A 12526-nucleotide genomic window follows, 5' to 3' on the forward strand; every position below is an offset into this window, starting at 1 on the left:
AAAACTAACATGAATTTTAGTTTAATTCAGACTATAGAAAATAAATGATATTTATACCTGCATAACAAAAAGAAATAGCAATCCATGAAATGAGATTTCCCTTCTCTGCCTAGAAAAAGCTACATGGATATTTTTCTAACCTTACTGATGTTGTAAGGAAATGCTGTGGAATTTCTTACACCTGGCGTGGCAGCGGCTGTCTGTCCCTCTGAATTGCGTTTGTCCTTTCATCTGTTAAACACTCACTGAACTGAAGTGTGCCGGGAACACACAGATAAAGGGGAGAGCGCCCTGGCTGAAGGAGCTCCTGGTTTCGGAGACCACAGATGAGTCACAGGAGTCCTCAGCCTTGTTTGTTTTTAAACATCCTGAGGTGAAATTGCGATCCATGTTATACCACTGGTTACAGATGTGTCACTTTCATGAACTGAAATGCACTTCAGAGGAGCATCTTTTTCACAAATCTCTGACATACTGTGGTTGAATTATAGTATGTTAATTACTGCTGTATAGCAAAGTGACTCAGTTATATGTGTATATATATGCTTGCTTTTTCACATTCTTTTCCGTTATGGTTTATCACCGGTTACTGACTATAGTTCTCTGTGCCGTTCAGTAGGACCTTGTTTTTCCATCCCGTATGTTCCAGTTTGTATCTGTTAATCGCAGACTCCCAGTCCAACCCCTCACACACACCTCAGCCCCTTGGCAACCACCAGTCTAGTCTCTGCATCCCTGTTCCTGTTTCATAGGTAGGCTCATTTGTACGTTTTAGATTCCACATATAAGTGATATCATCTGGTATTTCTCTTTCTGGCTTGCTTCTCTAGTTGCACAGGATAGCATCCTGATGTTGGTTTAAAATTCAGTACTTAAACGAAGACTGTTGCCAAAGTAATTTTCAAGGCAAATTCAGTTAACACTTGAATGTGTTTGTAGTTGCATCTCTCTTAAATAAGTACGCATTCATGTCAAGAAAGTAAGTCGTGGTTTTGTTTTAGAGTGCTGCCTACTCAGATTGCAGTTTCTCCTTTCTTGCTTTTCAGGGCTGTTGTATTACGCAGGACATGGATATGAGAACTTCGGGAACAGCTTTATGGTCCCTGTGGATGCTCCAAATCCATATAGGTCTGAAAACTGTCTGTGTGTACAGAATATCCTGAAACTGATGCAAGAAAAGGAGACCGGACTCAACGTGTTCCTGCTGGACATGTGCAGGAAGAGGTAGACGGTCCAGTCCTCACACGGGAGCCTGTTAATGTCAGTTAAACATCAGCCTCGACAAGTTAGATCTAATGGCACACCCATGAAGCCTTCGAACACTTAGAATTGGTGAATTTTAGATTGTAGAGTGAGATTGATTAAGAAGAAAACTAGAAAATACATTTTCTCTATGTGTTTTTAACTTTTTCCTGCCTGCTCTAGAATAGAAGTGATGAACAAAAGGGCATGGGTACTCACTCATACTAGAAAAGATACAGCCCCTCAGACTGCCTTTAGAATGTCTTCTACAATCCCTGCAGCTGTTCCTCCAGGAATTAGCAGAATCAAAACTCAAAAGAGTGGGGGCCCTTAGCAACTTTTTGCTTGCTCAGCTTTTAGCAATCAAAATCCAACGCCCGAGTTCAAATGTAATTCCAGTTTTAAAAGCTAACAAGAAAAAAGGGGTGATTCTCTGCTGTCTCAGTCACTGGGGAGTCCTGGATTACTTTTGGTAAATACATAGGTAACTATATAATTGAAAGTGATAGGTTCAAAGTTCCTTTATGTGTTACAGAATAGTATAATACATATTTTCACTGTATTATTATTTGTGCTCTTTTAAGAATGCCATTTTAACTCTTTGTATTTGTATCTGTCCTTTTCCTCTTCTGCCTTTTAAACAGAAATGACTATGACGATACCATCCCAATCCTGGACGCCCTGAGAGTCACCGCCAATATCGTCTTTGGATACGCCACGTGAGACTTTGATGTTGGGGATTCCGTCATTCTTTGATGACTTTTTTTTTATTTTTTTTACTGTCCTGGCTCTTTGATGCCGCACAGGCTTTTCCCAAGTTGTGGCAAGCAGGGGCTACTCTCTAGTTGCGGTGGGTGGCTCAGTGGTGCCTTCTCGTTGCAGAGCGCGGGCTCTGGGGCGCGGGCTCAGTAGGTGCGGCTCCAGGCTCCAGAGCACAGGCTCAGGACTTGCGGCGCACACGCTCAGTTGCTCCGCAGCACGTGGGATCTTCCCACATCAGGGATCAAACCCGTCTCCTGCCTCAGCAAGTGAATTGTTTACCACTGAGCCATCAGGGAAGCCCAGTGACTTCTTTTTGATTGTAGATTAGAAGCCTAGAAATATCCATAGCCATCTAGGCATAAATTTGCCTCAATATTCTTAATACAAAGTTTTAAATAATTGACCTCAGCACTTTAGAGCTTGGCATTTTTTTACTAAGCCTCAAAGCACTTAATTCTTGCTTAAAGGTCAACCCTTTAATTAAGATGTCATGTGAGAGGCAGGGTGGTATATGAGACTCATTAGTTTTTATAGAAGCTTCATGGGCCAAGTGTTTGCTTTTTTTTTAATGTCTTTCTTTTCAGGTGTCAAGGAGCAGAAGCTTTTGAAATACAGCATTCTGGGTTAGCAAATGGAATCTTCATGAAGTTTTTAAAGGATAGGTTATTAGAAGAAAAGAAAATTACTGTGTTACTGGATGAAGTTGCAGAAGGTAAAATAAAACTAGAGAAAGCTACTTATGGTTCTCTGCGTATTTTAATCCTACAGTCTTTATTTGGGTTTGGAATTAGTATCTACTTCATGGAACAATGAAATAGTTTATATAATGCTCATAAGAGTGCTTCTTTCCTTACTGGCTTAGCTGTATGCATTAGTGTAGCATTACTTTGACCTGCAAGGCTGAGCCCAGACATGATTGTGAAATAAATGAAGTTTAATCCTGAAAACTCCTTACCTTGTTTCAATACTTAATGCCTGATGCCACCCAGTCTGCTTATTTGCAAAAAAGAGAAAAAAAGTTGTCCAATGAGCATTTTCTTTCAGGGTCAAACAGATGCAACTTTATAGAAATTTCAAGGCCCTGCGGGAAAAGGCTGGGTTCTTTTTTTTTTTTCCTTTGACGAATTTGGGAGTTTGAAATTCTGCTTTAAGGACAGGATCCTAGAGGTCTGCCACCACGTGGCTCTTCCACTGCTTCTGTTCTTTCGTTTGCTGCCTGGCACAGCGCTGGGCTAATGTCACTCCCTGAAGAAGCACCTCTCACAGCAGCAGATCGACCTGTCTCTTTTTTAACACCATTAGTTGCTCAGTCCTGTCCGGCTTTTCACCACCCCATGGGCTGTACCTTCCAGGCTCCTCTGTCTGTGGAATTCTCCAGGAAAGAAGACTGGAGTGGGTTGCCATTCCTTTCTCCAAGGGATGTTCCTGACCCAGGAATCGAGCCCAGGTCTCTGCATTGCAGGCACTCTCTTTACCATCTGAGCCACCGGGGAAGCTCATAAGTCACATTAAAGAGAAGGCAGTTCTTTTGCAAACTGGCTCCCTAGAAAATGGAGCTTCATGGATATTCCAGAGATGGCATCTGAATAGTTCCACGACCCGCTCATTAGTCACATTCATTTATTTTCATGTTTTTATCAGTGTAATCCCTTAGCTGGATCGCTTGACTTCACTACTTTCCCCTTCAGTGTAGACAGCCAGGGCTCTGACCCTCTTTCTTCAACCAAAGAAGTTCTGCTTTTACCTGTTTTACATATTGTGTGGGCTTCTATTTAAAGTTCTCATTTGAAGACAAAGTTCCGGTGCCTAAAAAAAAAGCCTTTGGAGTGTCAGTTATTTTCAAAGTGAGATCTGTGAACATGCTCCCAAGACTCTAAAATGTTTTATTCTAATTTTAATCTGTCCTATCTTAAAACTTAATAAAAAGCACCAGTTCACCCACCTGTTGTTCTGTCAATAAATGGCATCCCAGTATATTTGAACTTCTGGATTATATTTTTATTTATACTTTATTATACATTTGAACTTTGAATTCTTCAGGATAATTTATTCTGAATACTTTTAAGTTTTCAAAGATCATAGGCCAAACAGTTGAGGAGAAAAACCACCTTTCCAGTTTCAATTGTTGTGCCAGTGAAACAAAATAGGAAATAAATTGGTTGCTGTTACAAGTTTCCTGCTATCAATCTGGGACCCCAGATTTTGGTTTTTCTACTTGAAACAGCATTATTAAGTTGCTTGAAATTGCAAGGTAAATTCTTTCCTTATCTAGTTCTGGCAATATGGCATTTAAAGTACCCAAATGCCATCTTGCTCTATAAAACTCCACGATCTGCTAGAAGAAAAGATTTATTCAATTAGTGATATACTTTTTAATAAGTCCCTTGGAACATACTTCTGACAGTTTTTATTGTGAGTTAGATGTCCAGCATGAATCTCAGACTTTGACAGTAACCTATATCCAGTTATATGTTCCCTCTCTCTTTCCTTGCCCCTCTTTCATGGAGTTCGGTTCAGTTTAGTCACTCAGTTGTGTCTGACTCTTTGCGACCCCATGAACCACAGCACGGCAGGCCTCCCTGTCCATCACCAACTCCCGGAGCTTGCTCAAACTCATGTCCATCAAGTTGGTGATGCCATCCAAGCATCTCATCCTCTGTTGTCCCCTTCTCCTGCCTTCAGTCTTTCCCAGCATCAGGGTCTTTTCAAATGAGTCAGTTCTTCACATCAGGTGGAGTTTCAGCTTCAACATCAGTCCTTCTAATGAACACCCAGGACTCCTTTAGGGTGGACTGGTTGGATCTCCTTGCAGTCCAAGAGACTCTCAAGAATCTTCTCCAACACCATAGTTCAAAAGCATCAATTCTTCAGTGCTCAGCTTTCTTTATAGTCCAACTCTGATACCCATACACGACTACTGGAAAAACCATAGCTTTGATTAGACGGACAAGTAATTATCTGTTTTTTAATATGCTGTCTAAGTTGGTCATAGCTTTTCTTCCAAGGAGTAAGCGTCTTTTAATTTCATGGCTGCAGTCACCATCTGCAGTGATTTTGGAGCCCAAAAAAAAAGGTCTGTCACCGTTTTCACTGTTTCCCCATCTGTTTGCCATGATTTGGCAAACATGGGACCAGATGCCATGACCTTAGTTTTCTGAATGTTGAGTTTTAAGCCAACTTTATCACTCTCCTCTTTCACTTTCATCAAGAGGCTCTTTAGTTCTTTTTCACTTTCTGCCATAAGGGTGGTGTCATCTGCATATCTGAGGTTATTGATATTTCTCCCGACAATCTTGATTCCAGCTTTTGCTTCATCCAGCCCAGCTTTTCTCATGATGTACTCTGTGTATAAGTTAAATAAGCAGGGTGACAATATACAGCCTTGACATACCCCTTTTCCTATTTGGAACCAGTCTGTTGTTCCCTGTCCAGTTCTAACTGTTGCTTCCTGACCTGCATACAGATTTCTCAAGAGTCAGGTCAGCTGGTCTGGTATTCCCAGTCTCTTTAAGAATTTTCCACAGTTTGTTGTAATCCACACAGTCAAAGGCTTTGGCATAGTCAATAAAGCAGAAACAGATGTTTTTTTGGAACTCTCTTGTTTTTTCAATAATCCAACAGATGTCGGTAATTTGATCTCTGGTTCCTCTGCCTTTTCTAAAACCAGCTTGAACATCTGGAAGTTCACGGTTGATGTACTGTTGAAGCCTGGCTTGGAGAATTTTGAGCATTACTTTACTAGCGTGTGTATCCTTCTAAATCTTGTTTATCATTCCCTTGATTTGCTTCTAACATAGTTTTAATTGAGTTTATATATGTCTGCAAAAAGTAGGAATATTTTAATTTGTGTGCTTAGTCGCTCAGTTGTGTCCAATTCTTTGTGATCCCATGGACTGGGGCCCACCAAGCTCCTCTGTCCATGGGGATTCTCCAGGCAAGAATACTAGAATGTGTTGCCATGCCCTCCTCCAGGGGATCTTCCCAACCCAGGGATTGAACCCAGGTCTCCTGCATTGCAGGCAGATTCTTTACCATCTGAACCACCAGGGAAGCCCTTATTTTAATTTAGTTGTTTTGTAACTTCCCTCTCTCTCTCTGACCTTACTGTTATTCATGAAAGATAAACATTTGGAATCTCTTTCTGAGTAAAAGGGATAAAGTCTTAGAGTTTTATGTCTGTCTTCCCAGATAAGAAACTACTTTCCAAGACCAGATATTATTAATTTATTTTCATTAATAATATTTACAGAAATAGGATGAATTTTTTCTAATGTATTTATGCAAAGGAATGTAGTATCATTTTATAAATTTAAATTGAGATTTGTCAGTATTCATGTCTTAAATCATGTTGCATGAAAATAGTAAAAGCACGTGTATAACATTTTTAGTAAGTTCAAAACCTAAAACATTGACACGTACTATTTACCAATATCTACATGAGTAAAAATTACAATATGTGTAAGAATATACACAGTACTTTGGTTACTTTGAGTTGGGGAGACAGTAATGGTGTTTTAACATTGTTTGTTTTAACATGTTATTTCTTTTCTAAAAAAGAAATCTGAGATAAAGACAGCATGATATTTTAACTTTCTCTTAGCTGTGTAGTCATTTGTTTAACTGAACATATTTCTCCACAGAGTACACATAAATCCTGACTGCTCTTACAGTAAAGAAATATACTTTCACTTCTTTGTGAATTTCAAGGCTTAGCATATTAGGGACTCATCAATAGAATTATAGAAGATAACAGCCAGAAAGGGGCCTTTAGAAGTGAGCTGGTCCAGTACTTTTATCTGTTTGCTCACACCATATCCTTAGCACTTGGAACCATGCCTGGCACATAGTAGGTGCTTAGTAGGTGTCCGGAGTGAATAAGTGATGTTGAGAATATAACCTGATTTGTAGAAGGATTCTTGGCCGAAATGAAATGATGTGGTCTTAAACATAATATTCACGTCTTATCTTTTAGATATGGGTAAATGTCACCTTACCAAAGGCAAGCAGGCGCTAGAGATTCGAAGTAGCTTATCTGAAAAGAGAGCCCTTACTGACCCAATCCAGGGAACAGCACATTCCGCAGAGTCTCTGGTGCGAAACCTCCAGTGGGCCAAGGCGCACGGTACCGTAAAGTCTTTTTTATGCTCTCTTTCTATGTTCATGTAAAACTATGAAGCCGTCTTTCCCTCTGAATTCACAGCTTTCCTCCAAACTTTGCTGTGAATGTTTTAGCCTAGTGAGTAGGATCTTAGTCCCTAACCGGGGATTGAACCCAGGTGCTCGGCAGTGAAAGCACAGAGTTGGAACCACTGGGCCTCCAGGGAATTTCCTGTAACGTTTTTAAGTGACAGAAACAGCTCTAATAGTATTTTGCCCCATAAAGAATATTTGTTTGCTGCTTATCATCAGAAAACTCACCAAAAATTCTTTAAGTAATTATTTATGTAAGTTTTTATTGTTCTTTTTCAGAGCTTCCAGAAAGTATGTGTCTTAAATTTCAGTGTGGTGTTCAGATTCAACTGGGATTTGCAGCCGAGTTTTCTAACGTCATGATCATCTATACGAGTATAGTGCACAAACCACCTGATATATTAATGTGCGATGCCTATGTTACCGACTTTCCACTTGTAAGTCTCTACTTTTTTCTTTTTTTTTTAAATCAAATACATATTTAATTAAGAAACTAATAATGCATTATTACCCAAATAAAATGTAAGCATGTGTTCAATTATCATGTTCCATATTTCAGAGAAGAGGCAATAAGGATTTATGCCATAAGTTTATTTACAAACGTATCTAGGATGCTGAGTTCAAGGGTTTGATCCTTTTAAGAGACTGCACCTCTTAATATGTTCCTCTTCCTATCTGTCTCATGGGTTACTTTTTAAGCAGTTGGTGTCTCACTATAAAGAAAGGTGCAGCAAATCCAGACCCAAAGAACAAAGTCATCATAGCTAGTAACCTCCACTTGTTTTCCACTGAAAAAGGTATATTCTTCCCTGGACCCTCCTCGTAGTGACTCCGACGAACCACAGAGGTTGTGAACCTCCGGATGCTCTGTCCCAACATAGCGCTGTTGGAAGCTCTACAAAAGATCGAGACTGAAGGCGGAAGAAATGGCGGCCGCAAAACGCGCGCTGCTTCCTCACGACCTTGTTCCCCAAAGTCTACTTTTTTCTTTTATTTAAACTATAATGGTATAGCCTCACTAAAGACTAATTTTTGAAAACTTAAAAGGTTATGATTAAAGTATGTATACATATATCACATATATAAAAATATTTGTATTTAACTAATTCTCACAATATTTAAAAACTAATCGCCAAAATACCTTAAATATGTTAAAGTTAGGAATGTCTTAAGTTCACCCAGGAAATAAGCCTTTAATTTCTCTTACCCTAAATAGTATTTCACATATCAAGGAATAAAACATGTTACACGTATGTCCAGAATTAATCTCTTCTTAAAAACTTTCCCGAAATAGTTAGTGCAACAGCAGGAGGGAGTCATACTTGTCAAACTGTAGTAGTGTATTGGAATAGAAACCTAGCTCTTTCCAAACACTTAGATATGATACTCATTTTGTTTTGGCCTAAAGGAGCCACCAGACAAAATCCCTTTTCCTGCACCGTTGCAGTAAGTTGAGACATAAGCACAGAGTAAGGCACACAACCCAGAACATCTCCCTTGCTTCTGATCAAGGCTTCATGGAGGGCAGTGCTCAGCGTGAGAGCCTGCGGTCTGCACTGACCCCAGAATTAGACGGATCCATCCCGCAGTCCTGGCAGCCCTGGCCAGGATGGAGCCCCGGACGCTGGAGCGGCCGAGCCTGAAGGCTGCTCTCGAGTCACAGCGCAGATCTCTTGCTCTTGGCAGCAGTTGGCTGTAAAGGAAGAAAAAGCGGGGAGAGGGAAGCTGCCTTTGGCATGTCCATTTATTCCTGTTAAATATACGAGTCACATAAACCCACCTGCACCTTCCCCACAGGATGACTAAGGAGGGAGGGAGTCCAGGAGCCAAACCCTCATGGGGCCCAAACTTAAAGGAAACTTGAGGACGCTTCTTCAAAGTGTTTGCAGAAACAGTCTGAAAGGAACTGTCCTTCCAGAGCTAACTTCTTAAAGTGTATCGGTGAAGAATTTAGAATTCTGTTTATTATGATGATGATTCTAGAATGTTATCTTCATTGTTCCTTTAGCCCTGGGTAGGGTTTACCTTGGAGAAGGCAATGGCACCCAACTCCAGTAAGTACTCTTGCCTGGAAAATCCCATGAACGGAGGAGCCTGGTAGGCTGCAGTCCATGGGGTCGCTAAGAGTAGGATACGACTTCACTTTCACTTTCACTTTTCACTTTCATGCATTGGAGAAGGAAATGGCAACCCACTCCAGTGTTCTTGTCTGGAGAATCCCAGGGACAGGGGAGCCTGGTGGGCTGCCGTCTGTGGGGGCGCACAGAGTCGGACACGATGAAGCGATGCAGCAGCAGGGTTTACCTGCTCAGAGCACAGTTCTTCAGAGAGCAGCGCCTGTTAAGATGTCTCATGGTCACAGGTGATGTTGTGACTTCCACTGACTTCATTAATAACGTTTTCTGGTTTTCACAGGACCTAGATATTGATCCCAAAGATGCAAATAAAGGGACCCCCGAAGAGACTGGCAGCTATTTAGTATCAAAGGAGCTTCCCAAGCACTGCCTGTACACGAGACTCAGCTCACTGCAGAAATTAAAGGTTACCACTTTCCCGTTTATAACTGGGCTTCCCTGGTGGCTCCGGTGGTAAAGAATCCTCCTGCAATGCAGAAGACCTGGGTTCAGTCCCTGGGTTGGGAAGATCCCCTGGAGGAGGGCATGGCAACCCACCCGAGTATTCTTGCCTGGAGAATCCCATGGACAGAGGAGTGTGGTGGGCTACAGTCCATGGGGTTGCAAAGAGCGACTAAGCAGAAGGAAAACTTTTATGAAAGTGAAGATGCATTTGTGCCTCTGAACCGTGTATTGGTCCAGAGATGTGCTGCTTCATTTCATATTAAGTTGAAGCAGAGAGAACGGCTATACAGCAAGTCTCATCAGTGACCTTTTTCGCATTTTGCATTCTGTCCTTAATAATGGCCTGAGGATTTATTTGTGTGTGAGAGTGCATGTCATTACCCTCCATGTTATTAAAAAGTTAGAGACAAAGAGCATAGTCTACTTGTAAATACCTTAGCATTTTCAAATAAGCATTTCCTAGCTCGATGACTTTCTGCAGAACGTAACAAATTAGAATGGGAATTTATTTTGATCTTTTTTCATTTCTCGTTGACCTTACACATGAGAAACTACGTGATTTTCATGGTCTATAGGGTTGAGCTTTGCAATAGAACCATATTCTTGCCAGACTCGAGTTTTATTTAGAGCTGCATGACCCTGGGAGGCCTTAGCCAAACCTTGGGGTGTGACGTGAGTACTACTGACAGTCACACCAGGGCGGCGGGCATCAACCTGCCACGCCCTGTTCACGGCTAGTCGGCCGACACTCTCCATGTGTCTTTGAACTTCAGTCCATTCTCCGATTCAGGTGTACGTCTCCACTTGTGATTGTGGGTTATTACTTCATAATATGTTAAAAACAGCTAAATTTTTTACCTCAGTGTGAAGCTGATTTTTGTGGGGGGGGGGGCCATGCTGGGTCTTCGTGGCTGAGCGTGGGCGTTCCTCTAGTTGCAGGGAGCGGGGCTGCTCCTGCTTGCGTTGCTTGGGCTTCTCACTGAGCTGGCATCTCTTGTGGCAGAGCACAGGCTCTAGGTGCACGGGCCTCAGCAGGTGCAGCTCACAGCTTCAGTGGCTGCCGCTTGGGGGCTTGGTGGTTGTGGCCCGCAGGCTCTAGAGCGTGGGCCCAGTAGTTGCAGGCACGGGCTTATTCACTCCTCAGCACATGGGACCTTCTGACCAGGGACAGAATCCCCTGCACAGGCAGGCAGACGCCCGTCCACTGCACCACCAGGGAGGTCCCATAAAGCTGATTACTGTTTCATTAAAAGATCACACCCGTCTCCAATAATAGGGAAAGAGAGTTTTCCAAGCCCTGCTGCTTGAAAAAATATGTCTTCACTGTTCATTGGGAATGTAACACAAGATCTCTGTGATTCTGTCTATACTAATTCAACATATGGGATGAGGAAAATGGAAGCTGGTTCTAGCTAGCCTTTCTTAGTATAAGGAAAACGTAAAGGCTACTTTGAGGGTCTGGAACCTGGTAAAGGAAAGTGAGACTGGGTGTTTTTGGCTGCTGTGTGGTTTTGTCTGGATGTGTGTGTGTGAATGGTATCCTAAAGCTGATACACTCCCCTGGTTGATGAAAAGGACAAACCTCCTCTCTTCTCCTCCCCAGGAACATCTGGTCTTCACGGTCTGCCTGTCGTATCAGTACTCGGGCCTGGAAGACACCGTAGAGGAAAAGCGGGAGGTGAATGTTGGAAAGCCACTCATCGCGAAACTCGACATCCACCGGGGCTCGGGGAGCAAGACGCGCTTCCAGACGTGCGTCATGTGTGACGGCCCCTACCACAGCCCTGCCGCCGGCCCCGCGGGGGCAGCCCGCTACCGCCCGCCTCGGGACTCCTTCTCGGGCGCCTCCCACTCACACCTCAGCAGCTCGGGCAGCGTGCTGCCGTCAGACGGCTGTCGCTGCAGCCGGACTGCGGACGCCTTCATTTCAGGCCATCACAGCCACCATTACTCGTGTCAGTTTGGCAGAAGCAACGTGCCAGTAGAGACGACTGATGAAATGCCGTTCACTTTCTCTGATGGTCTTAGAATTTCTGAAAAGTGACTTCTTTGTTCTTGAAAGTTCTCATAATTAATAGCTGTCTCATCCAGCAGTACTTACATAAAGTGAGATATTAGGGGAAAGCAAATAGATATACATGTAGCAAGACAAAATTAGTTGACAGGCATTTCATGGCAAACTCAGGACTTTGAGATGTTGGAATTATTTAACTACAGACCTCCTCTTAAGATTTTGTGGATGGGTTGATTTGTTCTGTAAGTATGAAGTATGGGCGTGTATATGTTTGTGTACATAACAGTGTTTTCATCTTGACCACTCTGAAGTAAGAACAGTGGGAACGGCATTACTGTAGAATAAGTCATTGTATTTCTAGAACCAGGACAAGGACCTTGGTGATCATCAGGCTTAACCTAATTTTTGTCAGTGGGAGAAACAGACTGAGGCATCTTATTTAAGTTAGAGCTGAGATCTCCAGGTTTCTATTGCCGTGTTTATTCCACTACACATTGCCTTCCTGACAGGTTCTGAGACAGGTATGATTTCTGTAGATAGACTTAAAGACATGTAAATAAGAATGTCTGTGTATAATCTAGAAGCGCATGAACTTTAGTTTGTGATTATAGGACTTTGCTACAAATACTAGTTAAGTTTGTGTATAAATCTTTGTAGAACAGGCTGCAATGTCTTATTTCTTAATTCATAACGTCATGAAAGCACAGGAGAAGTAATGAAATGTTTGTCTGTGGTAAAG

At 42.1% G+C, this 12526-nt stretch overlaps 2 protein-coding genes across 4 annotated transcripts in view; one reads left to right on the forward strand and one right to left on the reverse strand.

Moving 5' to 3' along the window:
- MALT1 (MALT1 paracaspase) overlaps positions 1–12451 on the forward strand; it is a 61155-nt gene extending 48704 nt beyond the window's left edge. For 2 of the 3 annotated variants that reach the window (XM_043889071.1, XM_043889072.1), the window contains 7 exons: positions 1047–1224; positions 1887–1961; positions 2589–2716; positions 6977–7126; positions 7474–7631; positions 9610–9735; positions 11377–12451. In XM_043889071.1, the coding sequence (XP_043745006.1) occupies positions 1047–1224; positions 1887–1961; positions 2589–2716; positions 6977–7126; positions 7474–7631; positions 9610–9735; positions 11377–11817 (1256 nt within the window). In that variant the 3' untranslated portion in view covers positions 11818–12451. The remainder of the gene's footprint in view (positions 1–1046; positions 1225–1886; positions 1962–2588; positions 2717–6976; positions 7127–7473; positions 7632–9609; positions 9736–11376) is intronic. The other variant, XM_043889073.1, reaches the window with a different exon arrangement.
- LOC122684764 (cytochrome c oxidase subunit 7C, mitochondrial) lies at positions 7771–8167 on the reverse strand. Its single transcript, XM_043889074.1, has one exon. It carries the CDS (start codon positions 8071–8073, stop codon positions 7882–7884), a length of 192 nt encoding a protein of 63 aa, XP_043745009.1. The 5' UTR covers positions 8074–8167; the 3' UTR covers positions 7771–7881.
- Positions 12452–12526: the final 75 nt, after the last annotated feature.

Source organism: Cervus elaphus, chromosome 27, assembly GCF_910594005.1.
Source record: "Cervus elaphus chromosome 27, mCerEla1.1, whole genome shotgun sequence".
NCBI lineage: Eukaryota > Metazoa > Chordata > Mammalia > Artiodactyla > Cervidae > Cervus > Cervus elaphus.